The following is a 21,808-nucleotide window of genomic DNA, read 5'->3' as shown; positions in this document are numbered from 1 at the left end:
ACTAAGAAGACATGACAGCAGCTATAATTCATGAAGAATTTGAGAAGATTTGTACGTCACCAAACACACTCAAAAATTTCTACAGAAATACCATGGAGAGCATTGTAACTGACTGTGTCATCATCTGGTATGAGGGTAGGGGATTACTGCACAGGATCAAAGTAAGCTACAGAGTTGTAAACTTAGTCAGCTCCACCATGAGTACTAACCTCCGTATGATCCAGGACATCTTCAAGGAACAATGCCTCAGAAAGTCCACATCCATCATTAAGGACCCCTAGCACCCACATCATGCATTGTTTTCACTGCTACCATCAGGAAGTAGGTACAGAACCCTGAAGGCACACACTCAACAATTCATGAACATCTTTTACCCCTCTGCCACCTGATTTCTGAATGGATATTGAACCCATATACACTACCTCACGACCTTTATGCACTAATTTAATTTAACTAATATATAATGTAATTCACAGTTCTTCCCTCTATAATCATGTATTGCATTGTACAGCTGCTACAAAGTCAACAAATTTCACAACATATGCTGGTGATATTAAACCTGATTCTGACACATTCTCTGCATAAGAGTTTGCCTACACAGGAGTAATATAAAAAACAGCTCAAGATCTCAGCACGTTCTTACCAAAATACAAGAAGAAATCTCTCCACCCATAGAGTTGTGAATCTTTGGAGTTTTTTTTTTTACCAAAGAGGACTGTTGAGGTTCATTTGCTGCACATATTCAAGATGGAGTTCGGAAATTAATAGAGAGATGGAGTTAGTACAGGGAAATAATGTTAAAGTGAAAAACATTGACTGGCAGAGCAGACGTGAGGGGCTGAATGGCCCTTTTCTGCCGTTATACCTTAAGATATTTTCAGTGAAATGATCTGATGCCACATGAGATTCTGTGTTTAGAGGAATTCATAGAACAGTGTGGAAATGGAAAAGGCCCTTCAGCCCACAATTTCTGTGCCAAACACAATCCTGAATTAAATTAATTCTCGTCTTCCTGTCCATGATCGATATTCATCCAATTCCTGCATATTCCTGTGTCTATCCAGCCACATCTTAAGTACCACTATCATATCTGCTTTCACCACTTCCACTGGCAGCCCTTTCTAGGCATCTACCATTCCCTGTGAAAAGGAGCTGGGCCTTGGGTGCAGGGAACAGCTCCATCAGCAGGTTCCACTTCAAGCTGCGCACCATCCTAATGGGTCTTTTCGGTCGTCAGCTGTGGCTTTCATGGTCATCATTTTGACTCTTCAGTTACAAAAGTCAAACTTGAATTTGTTGGTTGGTGTGATTGTATCGATCACACTTAAAGTCAGCAAAACCTAAGAGCTGATTATTAACTATGGGAAGGGGAAACCAGAGGTCCATGAGCCGGTCCTTGTCAGGGGATCAGAAGTGAAGAGGGTGGGCAATTTTAAATTTCTCGGCGTGGTAATTTCAGAGGATCTGTCTTTGTGTCCAGCTTGTAAGTGCCATCACAAAGAGGGCACAGCAACAAAGAAGGTGCTTCTTCTTTCTTAGAAGCTTGCAAAGATTCAGCATTTCATCTTTGACAAACTTCTATAGATGCACGGTGGAGAGTACACTGACTGGTTGCATCAAGGCCTGGTATGGAAGCACCAATGCTCTTAAACAGATAAGCCTAAAAAAGTAGTGGTCTAATCACAATCAACAGAAAATCTGCAGATGCTGGAAATCCAAGCAACACACACAAAATGCTGGAGGAAGTCAGCAAGCCGGGCAGCATATGTGGAAAAGAAGTACAGTCAACGTCTAGGGTGGTTACAGTCCAGTCCAGCATGGGGAAAGCCCTTCTCCCCTTGCACCCCCCCACCCAATTTGAGCACATCAGCATCTATCATCAAGAATCCTCACCATTCAGCACATGTACTCTTCTCACTGTTGCCATCAGGAAAGTGGTACAGGAGCCTCAGGACCCACACAACCAGGACCAGGTCTGGAACAGTTAATACCCCTCAATCAAGCTCTTGAACTAAAGGAGATAACTTTACTCAACTTCACTCACCCCGTCACTAAACTAAAACCACAACCATTATTCATTTTATAGGCATCCGTTAGTCTCATGAGACCATGGATTTGCGCCTTGGAAGGTTTTCAGGGCGCAGGCCCGGGCAAGGTTGTATGGAAGACCAGCAGTTGCCCATGCTGCAGGTCTCCCCTCTCCACGCCACCGATGTTGTCCAAGGGAAGGGCATTAGAACCCATGCAGCTTGGCACCGGTGTCGTCGCAGAGCAATGCGTGATTAAGTGCCTTGCTCAAGGACACACAACATGCTGCCTCAGCCAAGGCTTGAACTGGTGACCTTCAGAACACTAGACGAACGCCTTAGCCACTTGGCCACGCGCCAACATTATTCATTTTAAGGACTTTTTATCTTATTTCATGGTTTTTGTTATTTATTGCTATTTATTTAAATAATTGCATTTGCACAGTTTGTTAACTTTTATGCTCTACTTGTTCTTTCATTGAACCTGTTTATAGTTACTATTCTCAGTATGCTGAGTATGCCCACAAGAAAGTCGCACGGTTGTATGTGGTGACATGTATGTAATCTGATAAAATATACCTTGAACTGTTCCCACCACCCATTGACTCACCTTCAAGGACTGATTATCTCATGTTCTTGATATTTATTGCTTATTCATAATTATTATTTTGTTTTTTTTCTTTTTGTATTTGCACAATGTTTTCTGTGCATTGGTTGTTCTTCTGATTTGTGTGTAAATTTTCATTGATTCTTTTGTTTCTCTGTAACCACTGTGAATGCCTGCAAGAAAGTGAATATCAGGGTAATGCATAATGTACTTTGATAATACATTTACTTTTAACTTTGATTTTTGTATTTGAACCCATATCCCCAGGACATTATCTTAAGTATCAAGCTTATTTATCCAGTGATGACAAACACTGCACCATCATCTCCCTAACACTATGCCATTGTTCCCCCCGTTACTCCATTTGCCATTGTTGACTTCCAGGCAGTAATCTGTTCTTTATTACATTTAATTTGTCAACAAATACTCATGCTGTGAGATGTTGGCATTCCTAACATTTGTACAATGCTTGTACTTTGGTTTTGAAATTGTACAGGGTTATTCAGAAAGTTAAGCTGTTTGGTTGAGGAATTGTATAAAATGACTGCTGCTTTAGGTCATACGATCATTTTTTTTTCTTTTGTGATTGTTCTAATTTTGCCATATCATGTAATCTGAAGATTTCACCATTGTTTGTCAGTTGTAAAGCACGAAGATGCTTTAGATCAGATTTCTCTTTTGTTAGTTCAGTTGATCCATACAGTATAGTTAAACATTCATTATATTATATGATCTTCCTTTTATTTCACATCGAACACAAAGACCTTGGCTCATTTCAGTAGTTAATGCCAGCGTAGGGATATATTGATTATTTGCAAATTTTCTGTCAAGCAATACTTTTGTGTGCTGAAATAAAAGCCACTTTTTGTACATCAATTTGATTCACTAAGTGTGTAAAGATGTTGAAGTGAATTGTCTGGATGTGTTATAAGGGAGAGCTATTCTTAAGATTTTGGAACAATTGTTACTCAATTACTCAAATTTAGAGAGCACCCATCTTTTCTAAAGTTAAACATGCCCGCTTTGAGTAGTGATGTTTTACTGCTTTCCTCTGCATCTTTTCCTGAAAAAGAAGTCCCCTTGTTCTCATCATTCTCCCAAAGTAGTGTGCTGATCAGTAGAGTTTCATAGCAGCAGCACAGATAAACTCTCGGTGTATAGGTTAAGTTCTTGCCTATTTTGTTTCTTTCTCTATAGAAATGTCATAAATCCTGAATGTCATGTCTGTAAAAATATAATCTTAAAATCATCTTTGTTTTCCATTTTTATTTTAGAATAGGCTTGTGTAATTTGCTATCAACAGTATATTTATAACACTACTAAGAAGGGCATCTCAACTCCAAAAACATGGTTTCAATCCTCACCTTACTGGACCACCTGCTGGCATTTGGACCATGAGTTCAATCCCACAAGAACGGCTAGGGAGTTAAATTCAAATAATTTAAATTCTAGAGGTTTTCTTTTTTAAAAAAAAGAACCTAATTATATTAATATTAGCCATTACTGGAATGTTGCAAGAATCTATCTGGATCACTGATGACCTTCAGGAAGGGAAATCCATCATCCTTGCCAAGTTTGATGAAAATGTCACTCTACACCCACCCATGTAGCTGATCTCCTATGTGCCTTTCCAATTTGGGACCAGATAATGATAGACTATAAATGCTGATATTCCCAGCAATGTCCATGTCCACATTCTGTGAAAGAACGAAGAAATATAACATTCGTGCGAAAATTCTTGATGTCAGTAAAAAGAGTTTGTATTTCATAGAAGTAAATTCTCAGTGGCTAGTTAAGGTAGGTTCTGAGTTACGGACAGTATTTCAGTCTATCCAGGTCAACTCTTTCAAAGCTGGATCTCCTGTTTCATTTGCAGGACATGTTGGAGCTCCAATGCCTTGCAGTCTAATTAAGCTTGTTGATGTAGAAGAAATGAACTACTTCGCTGCTAAAGGGGAGGGTGAGGTAAGTAGAATGTTTTAAATGGTGTAAACATCAGTATGTTATATAAAAATAGTTTCCAAACTATTTGGCCAACAATGTGGCAGAGCACAGCAACATTAATAGAGTCGGAGATTAATACAGCATGGAACCAGGTCCTTGAGTCCAACTCGTCCATGTTAACCAAGGTGCCCACTTAAATTAGTCCCATTTCTCCACATTTGGTCCGTGTGTCTCTAAACCTTTCCTATCTATGTACTTATCCAGAAGTCTTTAATTGTTGTTACTGTACCTGCATCAGCTACTTCCTCTGGCAGCTTGTTCCATACACGTATCACCCTCTGTGTGAAGATAATGACCTTCAGAAGACTTTTAAATCTTTCCCCTCTCACTTTAAATCTGTGCCCTTAGTGGAAGGTGATCCTGTTTATGACCTCCCACTGGTGTCCCTCCTCATTCTGTTTCTCCCTTGTCCAATTTCCTCTGCTATCAGATTCCTTCTTCTTGAACCCTTCACCTCTTCCACCTGTCCCCTCCCAGCTTCTCACTTCACTCCCCTTCCCTCACCCAGCTACCTGCCTCCTCACCTGGTTTTAGCTATCTTCTGCCAGCGCGTACTTCTGGTGTACATGCTGGTCTCTCCCCACTTCTTTTCCAGTTGTGATGAAAGGTCTCAGCCCGAAACGTTGACTCTGTGCCTCTCCAAAGATGCTGCCTGGCCTACTGAATTCCTTCAGCATTTTGTGTGTGTTACTCTATTTTTCCATGATTACCAACTTCACTAACACCTGTGTGGATGAGTGTGTGCTTCCAGAAACTTGCTGTAGGTTCCCAAACTAAAAGCCATGGTTGAAGCAGGAGGTAACTCATCTGCTGAGGGCTAGATCTGTGGCATTTAAGTCTGGTAACCACAGTCTGTACAAGAAAACCAGGTATGACTGGCAGAGGGTTGAAGAGGTGAAGAGTGATTGATTTCTGATTCTTGGGTGATAAAGACAAATGGAAATAGAATAATTTAACAAATATTTTTAACTGTTTCAGCTGTGAGAGAAAATCTGGTGTTATGACTTTTGCCCTTGATTTTTCTAGTTAGCTTCGTAAGAATTTTGCTGGGCTATGGAAATTTAACCAGGGACCAACAATTAAATTTTGTCAAACAGCTGGCTCAGCTGTAAAGTACTGAATGCAAAATCTGTATTTAAAATAAAACTGCTGGGAATTCTCAGCATGTCATGTGACATTATTGGAGAGAGAAAAATAATTAATATTTCAGGTACCGTATGTGTCCAAGCATTAACTTGTCTAATTGACCATTGGTAGATGCATTGTACTTTTTGAGGTACAATGACTGACCTTGACATTGAGGTAGCACCTACCTGACCAGTTAATCCAGAACTCCTTATTGCCACACTTGAAGTCATTGGGAATTAGCAAGTTCTTCTCTGGTTGGACTTGTAGCTTGAAGAAAGAAAAGTGGTTATTTTAAGTCAATGATCTTGGCCCCAAGGGAATTGCTGTAGAAATTCCTTAGGAAGTATTCTTCGGTTATCACTAGCTACCTTCCCTCCATCTTAAGGTCAGAAATATGGTTACAAAGATTTCGGTTACATTTAAAATTTCTTAGCTCATCGACCCGTCTGTGCCCACTTGCAGGAAGATCTGGATGAAGTTTGTTTGCACTAATTAGTAACAAGTAACATTTATGGCGCATTATTGGTATCATATCAACCACAATTTACAAGATACCCTGCAGTTATATTGCACACCTTCCAAATTGCTCCCATCACCTAGTACACATGCAGCAGGTATGTGAGAGAGTACTGCCAGCTTTGAGGTCCTCTCTAAATTTTGTAATACCCTGATTTAGAAACATACCTCCGTTATTTTAATGGTCGCTGAATTAAAATACTGGCACTCTCTACCTAATTACCTTGTGAGCACCTTTGTCAGAAGAATGGAAGCGATCCAGGATGGTGGTGCAGAAGCACTTTCTTAGACTCAGTAAATTGTTGCTTTGATAACTATACCCATACCCTGTGAATGAATTAAAGTAAAATTAGATCTACTCAGTCCATTGAACCCAGTAAATTTTCCTTTACCAATTTAGAGGTGTGTTCATAATTATATAGCTTCATCCATAATTATGGATGGACTGTTACAGCAAATGGGTTTGGACTTCTCATAATTTGTCTGACCCTTGACAACACCTACATAATTACAATATGTACAGTTGGATTAGTTAGCTAACAAACCAGTCTGCCTGAATTTCATTAACAACTTTGCACATATCGATCCACCTTGGTCGAAACTGTGAAACTCAAGTCCATGATCCTTTCTAGACCATTTTTTTTTCATTCTGTCTTGTTGGGAGGCATTAACTTAAGGAGGTGAAGAGGAGACAGGAGCAAATATTTAATTTCTTTGCACTGCAAAATGAAAAGACAGAAAGGAATGGCCTTTCTGTAAGTTACTTACTTTAATGCATCTTTCTTTCAATTTTTTCCACAGTAGGCAGTTTCCTGTATACCACCTCACAGAGAGTGGATATTTAATTGGGTTTGAATGTTTTTAATTTGGTATTTATATATTGTGCAGAACATAACCTCAAGTCATTTTATGCACAAATTGCTTACATGTTGTAGCCAGTCTGTGTGAATAAGGTTTTGAATATGTTATACTCCATTACTGATTGAATTTTTGAAGGGTGGAATTGGTCACAGCATTTTTGGAAAACTCTTATCAAATGTGCTTGCTAGAACATTGGATTTTTTTTTTAATTGCAGCAGTGGGAAACAACTCTTGCCATGACAGATCTGTTTGAAATTGTGCTTGAATATTCCTCATCTTGTGTACACCACATTATTTTGTGGGGATTGATATTGAATAAGGGTAAGCCTTTAGGCTTAAAATAAGGTGTGGATCATTAATGTCTATGATGGGAAGTTTCTCCACTCAGGAGGTGCTTTCGTTTTGGAATTCCCTCTGCCAAAGTGCAGTGGAAACTCAATCACTGAGTTCATTAAAAGCAGAGCTTGATCAATTTCTGGATATTAAGATAATGAAAAATATCTGGATGGTGCAGAAAAATGGCTCAGAGGTGTAAGATCATTTAAGATGTTGATGAGAGGCTGATCTGGACCAGCTGGTCTAGTCTTGCAACTCATTATTATGTTATCATGGAAATATAAAATCTTATTATTTCAGGTATGTGTAAAGGGGCCAAATGTGTTTTCTGGTTACCTAAAAGACCCTGAGAAAACTGCAGAAGCCCTGGATGAGGATGATTGGTTGCACACAGGGGATATAGGAAAGTGGCTGCCGGTAAGATTCAAGATTGTTTAATGTCATTTCCAGTGCACAAGTGTAAAAGAAAACTAAGTAATTGTTACTCTGGATCTGATGCAGCACAGATAAAAAATAAAATAAGATAATAATTGATAAACACTTAATAAATAAAATAAATACATAAGATAGGTTTTATATGTAGACTGTATGTCCACAAAGTGACTCCAGGCACAGTCGTGTCTGTGCATAAGGTGACTCTGACAGGAAATGATAAAGTAGGGGTGATAAGGGGTATGGAAGGGTAGGTTAGTCGGTGGAGGTGTTGATCATCCTTGCTGCTTGGAGGAAGTAACTGTTTTTGAGCCTGGAGGTCCAGCATGGATGCTGCATAGCCTCCTCTCTGGTGGGAGTGGGACAAACATTCCACGAGCATGGTGGGTGATGTTATTGGCACTTTTCTGTATATATGTCCTTGACTAACCTGTTTCAGTTACCTTTACACTTAAGTGCAATTGACTTGCAAGACAATTACATTAGTTTGGAACTCTGAATAAGCAGAAATGTACAGAATTCTACACATTATATTTTTTGTAAATGTTAGAATACTCATTATTTTTCTTCTCTTATTTTTATAACCTTCTCTTCTAGAAAAGATGTTATTGTTAATATGGTACTGCACACTGTTCTACAGCACTTGGGATATGTACAAGCTCTCTTGGACTCTGGTCTTTGGTTCTATCAGTTATTTCTGATCCTGTAGCTGTTTTTCCAATATGAACTCAAATTACAGGCATTTATTCAAGGGATGCTGGTGTGGTGGTGGTAAAGTGAACATTGAACTACTTCCATGATTATTCTGGTTGATCACACTTATCTCTAACAATATGGAAAGATTCCCATTACATTTTTTTTTAGCAGTGGGACATCCCTCAGGAGTTTCTTTCATCACAGTAATTAATGCAAACAGTAAGCAATATTCAATCTAGGACATGGAAAGCTACATCAATACACACTATTACATTCAGAGAACCATCCCTCAACACAGTGGTAAAAGAGGGCTTTTTTGGGTAACTGGATTCCCAGCAAAGTTGTTTGAATATGCAGAGGTTTTTCAACAGTTGGGATGTCATCCCATTGTAAACGTATACACATTTATATATGATAAATGCCAGTATGATTAGGTATTAGAAGTTTTATTCATTTAGTGACAGAATTTAAATCCTACAGGTGATTTTTCTGTAAGTTTGAAAGAGCTTGCACAAGCAGAAGGAATGTATGTAATATATCTATTTCTATATAAACATGCAGTAGCAGAAGATGATAAGGATATTTTCTCTTTCTAAACAAGTATCTCTTTTTAAATCTTCATTTATTGTTCATTTAAAATAAAGCACTAAGGAACCAAAGACTGAGAATTAGATTGTAAAGAGACATTGTACCTTTTCATCAAACTGGCATAAAAAAGTTTTATGTGCTATTTTGAAGTGATTACACACACTTTCAGCAGAAATCGCATTCGATGAAATACTAGAAAGATATTACCAGCACCATTGTTAATTTTCTTTTTGTATTTAGGGCACATGATAATGTTGTCAACTGATCAAAAGAAATTGGATCAAAACAATATGATGAATTGTAGTTCTGAGGAAGATTTGCTGTTTTGCATTAACAGAACTGGTTTCTCTTCCCACAGATCCTGCCTGACTGAGTTCTTCCAGCATTTCTATTCTTGTTTTGGATTCTAGCATCTGCCGTTTTATGTTTTGTAAATGTGTTACTGGCTCTGGTAAAGGAACAGAAAACTGAATTCTGTTGCTTTTCTTTTAAAACAGAATGGGACTCTGAAGATAATTGATCGAAAAAAGAACATATTCAAATTGGCACAGGGCGAGTACATAGCACCTGAAAAAATTGAAAACATCTATGTACGATCTGAGCCAGTTGCTCAGGTGTTTGTTCATGGTGACAGTCTGCAGGTAAATCCAGTCTCTGCACTTCTAATTGGAACTTAGTTCTGTTTTACAATTGAAATGTTACAGCTTTCAAGTAGAACTTTGTAGCTAAAATTTAGATTGGGTGGCACCATCAAGCAATTTACTTATTCACACTCAAGCATTTTGTGCTTCTGCCCAGGATTTAACTCCCTCCTGGCTACACTCTGAGCAGGTCACTTCATAGTTTTGCCTCACAATACATCAAACTAATTTACAAATTAAAGGCTTCCTAGAACTGGAAAGTATTCTCAAGTAGATTTGCTTTAGTTTCTTCAGCAGTCCATCAGGCTCAAGGATGACTTGCTTCCACTCTAGGTTTGTTTGCTCTAACATGGCTAAAGAGCTCAATCTTGAGTATTATGGGAAGGTGTGCAGTCATTCTATCATTTGTGCTGGACTTCTCTATGCTCTCAACACATGGTCATGAGCTTCTAAAGGTATTGACATTTGAGTGATAGAGCTGATTGACTGTAGTTAGGGTTTTACTGTTGGAGAATTTGTCCCGGAGGGAGGTACTGGGAGTGGAGATGTAGTATTGGTGGTGCACCTCCAGTGTTTTCATGTGGCTTCAGAGGTAGCTGGTTAGGCCTATGCCACACAAACAGACAGGCAAGAGGTACCAGACGGAGTTGGTGGGTAGTGATGTATCTCTCATTTAGAACCTTGCATTGTTCTGTAGTCCTTGTATCAATACTGTGTTAAGATAGTTTTTATTTGCCTGTTTTATTTGAAAGTGTTATAATCTTAGAGGTATAAATTTTAAATCTTTCTCAACTTCTTTTGTCCCCAAGAAAATCAGCCCCAACTTTTCCAACATAATTTGATAACTAAAATCACTTATTTCTGGAACCATATGGTCTCTCTCCTTTGAAAAGGAAAAGGCTGTAATGCTGGAGCTTTACAAGGCATTGATCAGACCACACTGATTTTTGTGCAACACCAATTCCACCCCCCCCCCCCAACCTTCTTATTCTGACTCATTTTTTTTCCAGTCCTGATGAAAGGTCTCCGCCCAAAACTTTGGCTGTGCTTTTTTTCCATAGATGCTGCGTGGCCTGCTGAGTTCCTCCAACACTTTGTGTGCGTGTGTTGCTTGGATTTCCAGCAACTGCAAATTTTCTCTTCTTTGTGATTATATTTTTGTGACCAGCTTTTGGCCCTTTATCTAAGATGGGATGTGCTGGCATTGAAGAGGGTCCAGTAGAGGTTTCACGAGAATGATTCCAGGAAGGAGGAATGTTTGATGACTCTAGGGCTGTACTCGCTGGAGTTTAGAAGAATGAAGTGGGAACTCATTGAAACCTATCAAAAATTGAAAGACCTAGATATAGTGGATGTGGAGAGGATGTTTCCTGCAGTAGGTTGGTCTAAGACTAGAGGACACAGTCTCAGAATTGAGGGACGTCTCTTTCAAACAGATGAGGAATTTCTTCAGCCAGAGGGTGGTGAATCCGTGGAATTCATTGCCAAGTTATTGGCTATATTTAAAGCAGAGTTGATAAGTCTATGATTATTGAGGGCATCAAAGGTTACAGGAGAAGGCAGGAGAATAGGGTTGAAAGGGATAATACATCAGCCATGATGGATTGGCAGAGCACTCTCAATGGTCTAATTCTGCTCCATTGTCTTATGATCTTATAGAAATTAATCATTCTGCACTGTTTGCAGTAGAAAGTTAAAGAAGACACCAGAATGTGGGAACATCAAGCATCTTCTGTATACATGTTTGCAAATAGACGTTGGAAAATTGACTGGTCCCTTTTTAAATGTATGTTTCTCTGTATATTTTGGTATTGGGGGCAGTGAGGGGAAATTAAACACTCACACTCACACTCTATTGGGACTCTTACTTTTCCCTACAATGATTAAAAGATACTTTGCCAGAAATCCTTTGAATCCAACAATGATCTGTGAAAAAACACCTTTTTACATAATATTGGTGTAAGCTAGAAACATGAAATGATGTACTGATTTCTTGTATTGCAGGCTTTTCTGGTGGGAATTGTGATACCTGATTCTGAGGTGTTAACTGACTGGGCCCTAAAGAGGAACATTAAAGGATCATTTGAAGATTTATGTAAAAACGAGGCAAGTATTGTGATCTAAAGATCCATTTGTACAGTGAGTTCACTAAACTTAAAAAAAAAGTTGCACATTTATTTTCATTCCCCTTGATTGAAATGGTAGCAGAAGTTTGCAGTATGTTACAGGGTATATTCCTGTTTGATCACTGTTCAGGATAAGTAGAGTTGGGTAGAGATGAATTACTTTGTGTTCTCATGGTGCTCTATCACATTTCACTGCCTCGGAATAATAGTCAGAATCATAGAGCACTAGAGCCTAGACACAGGCCCTTTGGTCTATGTTCTGGCTTGTCCCATTTACCTGCATTTGGATTAATGCCCTTCACACCTCTGTTATCTATGTATTTGTCGAAACTTCTCTTAAAGGGCGGCAAGGTAGTGGGGTGATAAATGTGATGCTTTATAGTCAAACTGTAAGATCGATGTTCAGTTCCCACCCGTGCCTGTAAGGAGTTTGTATAGAACATAGAACAGTGCAGCACAGGAACAGGCCCCTCGATCCACAGTGTTGTGCCGAACCAGCTAAAGAGCAAATCAAAAACACCCAAACACTAATCCTTCCTACCTACACAATGCCCATATTTGTCCATCTTCCTTACATCCATGTGCCTACCTAAATGTCTCTTAAAAGCCTCTAATGTATTTACCTCTATCACCATGACAGGCAGCACATTCCAGGCATCCACAACTCTTGAGTTTAAAAAAAAAACTTGCCCCTCATATCCCCTTTTAAACCTACCCCAACTTGCCTTCAATTCAATACTCTCTGGTATTAGGCATTTCAATCCTGGTAAACACATACTCCCTGTTTACTCTAATCTTACAAACCTCTATGAAATCTCCCCTCAGCCTCCAGCTCTCCAGAGTAAACAACCCAAGTTTATCCAGCCTCTCATGATAGCACATGCCCTCTAAATCAGCCAGCATCCTAATAAACCTTTCCTGTGCCTTCTCCAAAGCCTCAGCATCCTTCCCATAGTGGGGTGACCAGAACTATATGCAATACTCCAGATGTGGCCTAACCAGCGTTTAATAAAGTCGCAACATAACCTTTTGACTTTTGAAATCAGTGCCTTGACTAATAACAGCAAGCATTCCATAAGCCACCTTAACCACCTTATCAACCTGTGTAGCCACTTTCAAGGAGCTATGAACTTGGATCCCAAGATCTCCCGCTCAGCAACACTGTTAAGGATCTTGCCTGTAACAGCGTGCTGTCTCCTTGCATTTGCCCTACCAAGTACAACACCTTACATTTATCTGGGTTGAGAACCATTTGCCTCTGTAACTGATCTACATTGTGTTGTATTCTTTGCCAGTCTTCCACACTGTCCACAACTCCACCAATCTTAGTATCATCTGCAAACTTACTCACCTACCCATCTACATTTTCATCCCGGACATTTCTGTACATCACAAACATCAGAGGTCCCACCACAGATCCCTGTGGAACACCACTAATTAGAGACCTCCAGACTGAATGTCCCTTCAACCACTGCACTCAGTTTTCTATGCGTAAGCCAGTTCTGAATTCAAACAGCTAATTTGCTGCAGATCTTATTCTTCTGGATTTGCTTCCCATGAGGGACTTTGTCAAATGCCTGACTAAAATCCATATAGACAACATCCACCTACCTGCCCTCGTCAATCTCGCTTATCATGTTGTCAAAAAACTCAATCAAGTTGCCAAGACACAACCTGCCCTGTACAAAGCCATGCTGGGCCTCCCTAATTAGGCCATGGATTTCCAAATGTTTATATATCCTGACTCCTAAGAATTTTTGCCAGCAATTTTCCTACAACTGATGTGAGACTCACTGGTCTATAGTTCCCAGGACTTTTCCTTGTTCCCCTCTTTAACAGAGATACAACATTAGCCACTCACCAGTCCTCCGGGACATCGCCTATGCATAGAGAGGACATGAAGATACTGGTCAAGGCCCTAGCAGTCTTGTCTCTTGCCTCCTTTAGTAAGCAGGGGTAAATTCCATCAGGCCCTGGGGACTTGTCCATCTTAATACTCATTAGGAGGCCCAACACTTCCTCCTCCTTGACCTCTAAGTCTCCTAATGTACTTGTACACTCAGCACTGATCTCCTGGTCCTCCATATCTTTTTCCTTGGTAGATACTGAAGCAAAGCACTCATTAAGTACCTCACTCATATTCTCTGCATCGAAACAAATGTTGCCCCCTTTATCCTTGAGTGGTTCTATCCTCCCCCTAGTCATCTTCTTGTTCTTGATGTATGTATAGATTGCCTTGGGATTCACCTTGTCCTTCTTGCTAAGGACTTTTCATACTCCCTCCTGGCTCTCCTCATTCCCTTCTTTATTCTTTCCAGGATTCTTTATATTCCTCATGTGCTTTGTTTGATCCTAACTTCCTAAGCTTTACATACTTTTCCTTTTACTTGACTAAATTCATCACCTCTCTGGACATCCAAGGTTCTCTTATCTTTCCATCCCTGTCTGTCCTTCTGACAGTAACATACTTTTCCTATGCTCTGTGCAGTTGATTTTTAAACACCCTCCACATGTCTGACATGGACTTGCCAGGGAAAAAGGTGCTCCCAATTAACTATGAGCTCTCTCTTTAATGCCCTCGTAATTTGCCCTAGTCCAATTTAAAACTCTCCCACAAGAACCATACATACAGTGTGGGTTTCCTCTGGATGCTCTGGTTTCTTCCCACATTTCAAAGATAATACAAGTTAGTGTTAGTAAGCTGCAGGCATGTTCTGTTGGTGCTGGAAGCATAGCGACAGTTGTGGGCTGCCCCCAGCACATCTTGGAGATGTTGGACATTGACGCAAACCACACGTTTCACTCTGTTTCAATATACACATGACAAATAAAGCTTCAGGTATTTACCTTTATCTATACCCCTCATTTTATATTCTTCTTCAGATCTTCCCTCATTCAAATGCGCTCCAGTAAATGAAATCCCGACTTTTTCAACTTTTCCTTGTAACTCAAACCTGGCAGCATCCTTATAAATTTTCTCTTTCTTGTAGGTAGGTGACCAAAACTGCACATGATACTTCAAGTAATGTCTTGTATAACTTCAACATTAATCCTAACTCCTGAACTCTGTGCCCAATGCTCCAAAAACACTCTTTTCAACCTCATTCCCTGTGATGCGACTTTCAAGGAACTGTGGATCTATATTCCCAGATCCCTTTGTTCTACCGCACACCTCAGTGCCCTACCATTCACTGTGTAAGTTTTTGTCTGATTGATCTTTCCAGAGTGCAAAACCTCATAGTTGTTTGAATTAAATACCATCTGCCATTTTGCAACCCAATTCCACAGCTGGTCCACGTCAATTTGCAATCCTTGATAACCTTAATTACTATCCACTATGTCCCCAAACTTGGTGTCATCTGCAAGTCTACTGATCCAATTTGCCATATTGTCATTGAAAACATTAATGTGGATGACAAATGATGGACCCAGAACTGATTCCTACAGCACACCACTAGTCACAGGCCAAACAGTTTCTGACTGGTGTTGGTCACATGTAAATGTGTGGCCGTTAGATACTACACTGTGCTTAGAGAAAAGAGTTTTTCAATAGCATCAGTTGTGTGTGTTTCTGTTCAAAGAACAGTGATTTTTGATGAGAAATAAGCAGTAAGAGAATAAAAGTGTTTTACTCACTGCGGTTTCAACCATTCAGGCATGGAGATGCGAGAAATGGCTGGGAGTGAAAATTAAATGAATTTGCTATTTCAGCAAGTTAGGAACTTTGAAGAATTTGAAGGTATCGACAATCATCTTCAATGTGACAATGTAAATGAAGGTTTGGAGAATGCAGTCATCAAAAGCATTGTATGAAGGCAGTCCATTATCTACACTAGATGTCCGCACTGATTTGTGTTTTCATTTTCAGTCAATCAAAAGAACAAAGCAGTGTAAACTGGATGAATTCCTTTGCTGATAGCTGTTAGGAACCAATACACAGTTTTATAGTATTATGGTTGTATTGTTAGTGTTCTAATTTGATCTGTATTTCATTTAAATATATAATTTGTTACTCAGTTATACAGCAGTGATTTATTTTGCACCTTTTTAATTAATTTCTGTGAAACTTTGGCTAGTTGGGGTAGCTGCTTAATTGTGCCAAAATGTACTGGTCTCAATGAACCAGAATCCATGGTATATTAATTGTTGTTCCTCCACTTGTCTTAACCATTTTCTTTCTGTATGTTCATGTTCCCTTTTATTTTGTCTAGGCTTTAAAGGATGCTATTTTAGTAAATTTGCTTACGATTGGGAAGGAAGCTGGACTGAAAACATTTGAACAAGTAAGCATGCAACTGTTTTACTGGCTGTGCCATATCTTTAAAATTAATCTTTAATATCCTTCCTTCTTTCCTTCCTCCAAATTTTGTAACTTCCCTTTGCATTACTTAAGGAGAGAGTTTCTGATGGAGTCATAATCATAGTATTATTAGTGTGGAAAACATGCCTTTTGGCCCAATTCTTCCACGCTGAAGCACCTATCTCAACTTGAACCTTTTTTTTGTTTGGCTCATGCTCCTCTAAATCTTTCCTGTTCATGCACCTGTCCAAATGTCTTTCAAACTTTCTCATTGTTCCCATTTCAAACTTCACCATTTCCACTGGCAGTTCGTTCCCTGTACCCAGTACTCTCCATATGGAAAAATTTGATCCTCGGGCCCAATTTAAATGTTTCCCCACTCACTTTAAACCTATGCCCTGTAGTTCTTCCCTGTGCTGGGAAAAAGACGGTGATCATCCACCTTATCTATGACCGTCATGATTTTCTAAACAACTGTACGTTTATTTATTTATTGAGATGCAGTGCCCAGCATCCTCCAGCATAACGCTAGTGTAATCATGGGGCAAATTACAATAACCAATGAACCTGTCAACCAGTATGTTTTTGGACTGTGGGTGGAAACCAGAACACCCAATGGAAACCCACACAGTCATGGGGAGGACGTACAAGCTCTTTATAGACAGTGGCAGGAATTGAACCCAGGCCACTGGAACTGCAAGCATACCCCTCAGGCTCTGATGCAGCACAGATAACAGTCCACGTCTGTCTCCTCTCTCCTTATAACATGAGCCCTCCAATACCAACAATATTTTTGTGAATCTTTAGCTTAATCACATCCTTTCCATAGTATAGTGACTGCACACAGTACACCAAATCCCATCTCACAAACATCTTGTTTAGGTATAACAATGAAATCCAAATTTTTGTCCTCTGAAGACACATGTGCCATATGCTGTCCTTACTATCTTGTTTAGCTGTGTGGCCACTTTCAGGAACCTGACCATCTTTGAACCTTTTCTTATTGGTGATCTTAAGGATAGGAGGATCTCACTGAAACCTACCAGATAATGAAGGGCCTTGATAGATGGTCGTACAAGAGTATATTTCCATTAGTTGGGGTGTCTAGGATCTAAGAGCAGAGCCATAGAATAAAGGGATGTCCCTTTAAAACTGAGGTAAGGAGTAATTTTCTCAGCCAGAGAATGGTGAATCTGTGGAATTTGTTGGCTAAGTTGTTGGGTGTATTAAAGGTAGAGATCGATAAGGGGATTAAGTGGGGGAATGGTATTGAAAGCTAATCAGCCATGATTGAATGGTGGAGCAGAGTCAATCGGCCAAATGGCCTAATTCTCTCACATCGTAGAATTTTAAGTACTTCTACCCTGGGGTGTCTCTGTTCTACAATAGCCCAAAGCCCCATCTTTTATTGTGTCCTGGTTTAATTTCCAAAAATGCATAATTTTTCTTTTATCTGAGTTAAATTTCCACCTCAATTGCTTTGCCCATTTTTCCTGTTGATCCAGATGCAATTGTTACCGTAAATAAACTTCGCTGTCCACTACATCACCAATTTTGGTGTCATTCTCTTACTAATGTTGCAGGAACAGCTTCTTCCCCTCTGCCTTCAGATTTCTGAATGGGCAATGGATCCATGTACACAACTTCACTTTGTTTTGCTCTCTTTTTAAACTACTTATTTAATATATATATTTAATTGTAATTTATCATTTTTATTAAGTATTGCAATGTACTGCTGCCGCAAAACAGCAAATTTCATAACGTATGTTGGTGATATTAAACCTGATTCTGATTCATTCCACCTACATACTCATCCAAATCAACTCTTTTTTTTTCATGTTAACGCAGACGTATTGTTGATGAGACTAAGAATGTATTAACCAAAGCTGGCAAAGATCTGAATGGTCACAGCTCCAAGAAAAGGCAGAAAGCTAGATAGTCTTTAAGAAAAACACACTATCCAAATTTCCTAAATGGGCCCTGACTATATGTAATATTTTTACTCCAGACCTCTCGACTAATGAAATTAAACAAGTGGTTTGACCATCACATTCCATACTTCACCTTGTGGTTTGAACAATGCCTTCCATGCTTCAGCTTGTCTATTTTCTGTAAAAAACTGAAACACTATTCTCTTGTGGGATTGAAATTATTGTGATGAGCTGCGATTTCCCAATGCACTATCTCTTCTACATTAATGAAATTGAGGATACTTCTGTTTTTCTTTATATAGCAACTTTAGACGCTTTTGTAATATTGAAAATTTTGGTTTTTAATCCCCAGTAGGATCAGTGTCCTCTAATCATAACCAATTCTCTTTCACATGTCCATTCTAACTACTGATTCTCCTACCATCCATTTACACCAGGGATAATTTGCCATCACCCGTCAACCTACCAGCTAGCAGAGGAGACTGGCAAAAGTACTGGTGTAGGAATAGATAAGGGAATAAGATCGGGCAGGGTAAGAATTTAAAATGGGAAGGGAGTGGGACAGAGAGAGTGGTGTGGAAAATAGGAGTGTGCTTAGCATGGAAGGGAAGATGTAGAATGTCAGTTAGCTGAAGAGGAAATGAGGGACAGTCAACATGAACTTTAAATCAGAATATTACCTGGTGAGAAAATGTTGAATTCCAGGGGCAGGGGAAGAGGACCAATATAGGTGGACCTTTGTGGAAGAGGTGAAATATTTTGGAAGTACAGTAAGTAAATTATCCCTTAATGCCAAATTTAAATCAAATTTACTTTGACAATTTCATTCACATGTCTTTAATAATGAATTTTATGGTGACATATACACTACCTCACTCCCCCTTGAAAGGCTTCATGTTTTATTGTTTTACAATATACCATCACTGGATTTCATTTGGCTTTTTTGACACTGATCAATGGAAAAAGACTCTTTGGTGTCAAAGTGAAATCAGATCTCTGCGAAGTGATCTAAATTAATTACAAATATAAAACACCAAATAATTTATTTCAGAGGTATTCACCCCCTTTAATATGACTCACCAAATCATCACTGGTGCAGCTGATGGTTTTAGAAGTCACATAATTAGTTAAATGGAGATCACCTGTGTGCAAACAAGTTGCTTCAATTGATTGTAGTAAAAATATACCTTTATCTGAAAGGTCCAACTGCTGGTGAGCCAGTATCCTGGTAAAAACTACACCACGAAGATAAAAGAACTCTGAGTAACTCTAGGAAAAGGTTATTGAAAAAGCACAAGTCAGGAGATGGATACAAGAAAATTTCCAAGTCTCTGAATATCCCTTGGATACCTATGACAACTCTGGAGGAGTTACAAAAACTTCAGTGGCTGAGATGGGAGAGACTGTGCATACAACAACTGTTGTCCAGGTGCTTCACCAGTCACAACTTTATGGGAGAGTGGCAAAGTGAAAACCACTGTTGGAGGAGAAAGAACTCACATGAAATCCCACCAGAGTTTGCCAGAAGGCATGTGGGAGACTGAAGTCAACTGGAAGAAGGTTCTATGGTCTGATGAAACTAAAATTGAGTTTCTTGGCCATCAGACTAAACGCTGTGTTTGGTGTAAGGCAAACACCGCACATCATCAAAAACACACCATCCGTACCATGAAGCAGGGTGGCTGTGTTGTGCTGTGGGGGATGCTTCACTGCAGCAGGCCCTGGAAGGCTAGTGAAGGTAGAGGTTAAATGAATGTGGCGTAATACAGGGAAATCCTGGAGGAAAATGTGATGCATTCTGCAAGAAAACTGCAACTTGGGAGAGGATTTGTTTTCTAGCAAGGCAAAGAGCCAAAGCATAAAAGCAAAGCTACAAAATGAAGGCTTAAAAACAATAAAGTTAATGGCCTGGAGTGGCCAAGTCAGAGTTCAGACCTCAATCCAATTGAGAATTTGTGGCTGGGCTTGATAAGGACTGTTCACACATGATCCCCATGCAATCTGACAGAACTTGAGTAGTTTTGTTAAAAAAAGAAATGGGGAAAAATTGCAGTGTCTAGATGTGCAAAGCTGATAGAGACTTATCCACACAGTCTCAAGACTAATTGCTGCTAAAGGTACTAAATACTGACTTGAAGGAGGTGGGTAATTACACAATCAATTATTTGGTGTTTAATAATTGTAATAAAACTAGACCAATTTGTAGAAATTTGTTTTCACTTTAACATGAAAGAATCTTTTCTGTTGATCCGTGTCAAAAACACCAAGTTAAATCCACTGTGCCTCAATGTTGTAAAACAATAAATCATGAAAAATTCCAAGGGGGTGTGAATACTTTTCATAGGCACTGTATGTACTATGATAACAAACTTGATTTGACTTTGCCTTTGTGTCTTTCAATTTGAATAGGTGAAGGATATTTATCTCTATCCTGAGATACTAACTGTTCAAAGTGGCCTTATGACACCAACAATGAAGGCAAAGAGAGCAGAACTAAGAAAATTCTTCAGCACACACATTGCTGAACTTTATGCAAAGCATGCTGTATAAACATGTGCACGTTTTTGAGGCAAATCTAATTAGTGTCCTTGTTAATTTGATAATAGTAACTGATGCTTTGCAATGATCTACCAGAATATATATATGTATAAATATATTCATATTTTGTACAACAAGCCTTGTGAGCCAAAAAATATCAGATCATATCACTGTTTAAATATATTTGTTAATTTCCAAAATGCCTTATATTTGAAGCATTCATCTCTTTCATGGGGGAATGGCATCACAAACTTGAAATGAAAAGGAAGCACAAATTAAGTTGCACTTGTGTGGAAGGATGTACAGTTATCACAAATGCACTATTGAATAACATAATTTTTATATCTATGTATGCAGCAGCTGTTGCACAAATGTCTAAAGTGAAATGAAAATTAATACTGAAAGCTTTAACAGGAATTACATGTTTAATTTATATCTCCCTGACATTTGATTATGTTAAAAAGGCTTGCCATTGTAGATGTTTTTGTACAGAGAACCTAAAGAAGATTTGCAAATTATCAGTGAAATAAAAATAAAAAGTATGTTTTCTGTATATTTGTTCATTGTTATGCATTACTCAGCAAAAAATATGCTTGCTGTGCCAAAATGAGTTGGATATAGCTACCCTGTGAAATATATTGCATAACAGAACTTGTTGCATGCTAAAGTACTATTTTACGATTGCTTCCACAACCCATAACAGTAGGTAGTAAGTTCTTTCATAGGTCGTATATGCCATCCTCAGAGAGCCTGTAGTCACTAACTGAAGGTATTTGCAAATGAAGATCTACTTTTCTGGTCTTTACTTCGTTCTCTCATTTGGGTGTATATTGTATATTGTGTTGTGTTCGTGCATGTAGGGAAACGACTAAGTAGCTGAAACTTGCTGGCAATAAGATTACATTCTTTACACTGTAAAACTCCTATTCATACATGTGTCAATTCCTGAAGGATTTCACATTCCACTCCTTGTGGGAGAAAATAATTGAGATTAATTTTCCCTCTAATGTCTGAAAGATTCTACCTGATTTTTTAAATCTCTAAACAACGTGTCATTTTTTTTTTTTGGAGCACTAC

General features: G+C 38.9%; 1 protein-coding gene across 6 annotated transcripts in view; it reads left to right on the top strand.

Moving 5' to 3' along the window:
• The window catches only part of LOC140197585 (long-chain-fatty-acid--CoA ligase 1-like), a 171,576-nt gene extending 150,292 nt beyond the window's left edge, over positions 1 to 21,284 (top strand). For all 6 annotated transcript variants that reach the window (XM_072257746.1, XM_072257742.1, XM_072257744.1 and 3 more), the window contains exons 16-21: positions 4,511 to 4,599; positions 7,780 to 7,896; positions 9,693 to 9,836; positions 11,841 to 11,942; positions 16,174 to 16,245; positions 20,603 to 21,284. In XM_072257746.1, coding sequence (XP_072113847.1) covers positions 4,511 to 4,599; positions 7,780 to 7,896; positions 9,693 to 9,836; positions 11,841 to 11,942; positions 16,174 to 16,245; positions 20,603 to 20,743 — 665 coding nt within the window. In that variant the 3' untranslated portion in view covers positions 20,744 to 21,284. The remainder of the gene's footprint in view (positions 1 to 4,510; positions 4,600 to 7,779; positions 7,897 to 9,692; positions 9,837 to 11,840; positions 11,943 to 16,173; positions 16,246 to 20,602) is intronic.
• Positions 21,285 to 21,808: the final 524 nt, after the last annotated feature.

The sequence above is a fragment of the Mobula birostris genome, chromosome 5 (genome assembly GCF_030028105.1).
Source record: "Mobula birostris isolate sMobBir1 chromosome 5, sMobBir1.hap1, whole genome shotgun sequence".
In the NCBI taxonomy this organism is placed as follows: Eukaryota; Metazoa; Chordata; class Chondrichthyes; order Myliobatiformes; family Myliobatidae; genus Mobula; species Mobula birostris.
This window is presented reverse-complemented; position numbering and strand designations above follow the sequence as displayed.